Source organism: Cryptomeria japonica, chromosome 8 (genome assembly GCF_030272615.1).
Source record: "Cryptomeria japonica chromosome 8, Sugi_1.0, whole genome shotgun sequence".
NCBI classification, from domain to species: Eukaryota; Viridiplantae; Streptophyta; class Pinopsida; order Cupressales; family Cupressaceae; genus Cryptomeria; species Cryptomeria japonica.
In genome coordinates, this window is record NC_081412.1 from 494120407 (window position 1) to 494122362 (window position 1956).

Consider the following 1956-nt stretch of genomic DNA (forward strand, 5'->3'; position numbering starts at 1 on the left):
TGAAAGAATTAGAGAGCTCGTTGGCGGGATGGCTTAAAGAGCACACACTAAGCTTTGACCGCTTAGGTGGCAATGTGGGCCCTTTCTAACCTTCCGTTTCCCGTTTTGTTTCCACGGGCTCTTCTTTAACTGTCCGGACCCTCAACAGTGACTGTGATTGCCATGGTTAAGTTTGAATTTCAATTTTGAATATCTCCCGCCCAACATTGAAAAGGAGAAATAGGGACCAGTAATTCTCCCAGCAGAGATGCCAGAAGTTGAGATTAATTTCATGGACCTTCCCTCTTATGATTTCATTTCATTGTTTCAAATGTTGCCTCTGCCTAGAGAAGGCTATATCAATGCAGATAAGAATGGAGTGGCTATAAGGTCTTACCTTGCAGCGGCTGTGTGTGGATCACACTTCACCCGTCTCTACTCACAGAACAGTCTGCATTTCCGTCACTATTCTGTCTCTCTGCATGGGATTTCAGTGGTGAGTAATGAACAATATTTTCGTCATATATGAATATAGTATTGTTTTATATGGAAGAGAGATAATAAGGATTCAAGTCCTTGTCCCAGAGGATCCCTATCCTCCACGTGCAGATGCTAATCGAGACGGAGATCCGGTCGGAAGAAAATGGTTGCTTCTGGGAGGGGTTGCTTTGGCATAGTTCGCTAGTTGATGATCCAGTTGCTGATGATTGTGATCCAGACCCATTTATAAACTTAATGATCCAGTCGATGAACCACATGATCCAGTCAATGATAGAGGCAGGTGCATTCCTTTCATTTCGAGATCGAACAGCAGCAGTTGATCGGTTGAATCAGTCGAAGGAGAAGTCGAAGAAGAAGAAGAAGTCGAATCGGTTGGACCTGGCTAACGCTGTTTTGCTCCCAAACTCCTATAAACCCCTACAGTAGTAGTCATAGCAGCTGTGGTAGGGGAAAGTGGTGACTATCCCTTCATGTAGTGGAAGGATTCCTTATTGTGTAGCTGCTCCCCACGCTATCTCCTCCCAACCAGTTTGCTGAAGTCAAATTATTGATGGTTTATTTTTATATAAATTTTTCATATATTTTAGAAATATTGTATTATGAATTTTAAATTTGGGAAATTTTGTCATGTAGGGTATTATTACAAAAGGGAAATGGGAACTCTTGAGTTTACCTTGGACAAGTTAAAGTTAGAAGAGGTGGAGAACACTGTGAATAGATGATGATCATTTGTAAATAAAGAGTGCGGGGATTGTAGGGGTAATTCATGCATTCTATTATCAAGTTGATGGAAAGGGAAAGAGAAGATGTTACAAAGAATTGATCATTATTTGGAAATATTTTGAAAGCTTATTTAGGATGTAAGATATTGACAAATGAGTCCTTAAACATTGTTTAAAGAGATTTCTATTTAATTTAAAGATTATGTATCTAAATAATTAGGGTTGTTTGTGACCATTTTGAAAAGAAAAGAAGCACACGATAACTCTAATTAATAAATAGAACCTTAAAATCTCAATATATTCATTTTGTTTTGTAAAGAGAATATTAAATTTTACTTATAGAACAAGTGTTATCCAATTAGTTGGTTTAGGGAATGTATGAATTTGTCAATTGTAAACTTATGTGTATTTTTTTTTATTCACATAAATTTCATTTATATTCCTAGTACTCTAAATTATACTATTAAAAAGGAAAAATAAAGAAATTAAGTATAAAATAATAAAAAAAAATTAGTGTACTTGTTGTTAGATGGATTGTAATAGATTAGATCAAGTAATATTAGACTATTTAAAAGTAGAATCAAACTATTAATAGAAATAAATCAAAGGAGAGATTGCTTAGATTTGTAATCAAAGAATGATTTTATAGTAACAATGTGATCATATCATCTTGAGTGCTATGAGATACTATAGTACGATTTAGTAATATTAGATCAATGAAGCACTCTAAATAATATAATGTAAGAATGTAAGA

At 35.1% G+C, this 1956-nt stretch overlaps 1 protein-coding gene across 1 annotated transcript; it reads left to right on the forward strand.

Moving 5' to 3' along the window:
* Positions 1-257: 257 nt before the first annotated feature.
* LOC131064661 (uncharacterized) lies at positions 258-1326 on the forward strand. The gene is made up of 2 exons (XM_057998891.2): positions 258-475; positions 565-1326. The coding sequence occupies exons 1-2, from the start codon at positions 272-274 to the stop codon at positions 904-906; spliced, it is 546 nt and encodes a 181-aa protein (XP_057854874.2). The 5' UTR covers positions 258-271; the 3' UTR covers positions 907-1326.
* Positions 1327-1956: the final 630 nt, after the last annotated feature.

Coding starts and splice junctions, on each gene's coding strand:
- LOC131064661 (XM_057998891.2), top strand. CDS start 272: ATGGACCTTCCCTCTTATGATTTCATTTCATTGTTTCAAATGTTGCCT. Junction 476..564: donor CTCTGCATGGGATTTCAGTG/GTGAGTAATGAA, acceptor TCCTTGTCCCAG/AGGATCCCTATCCTCCACGT.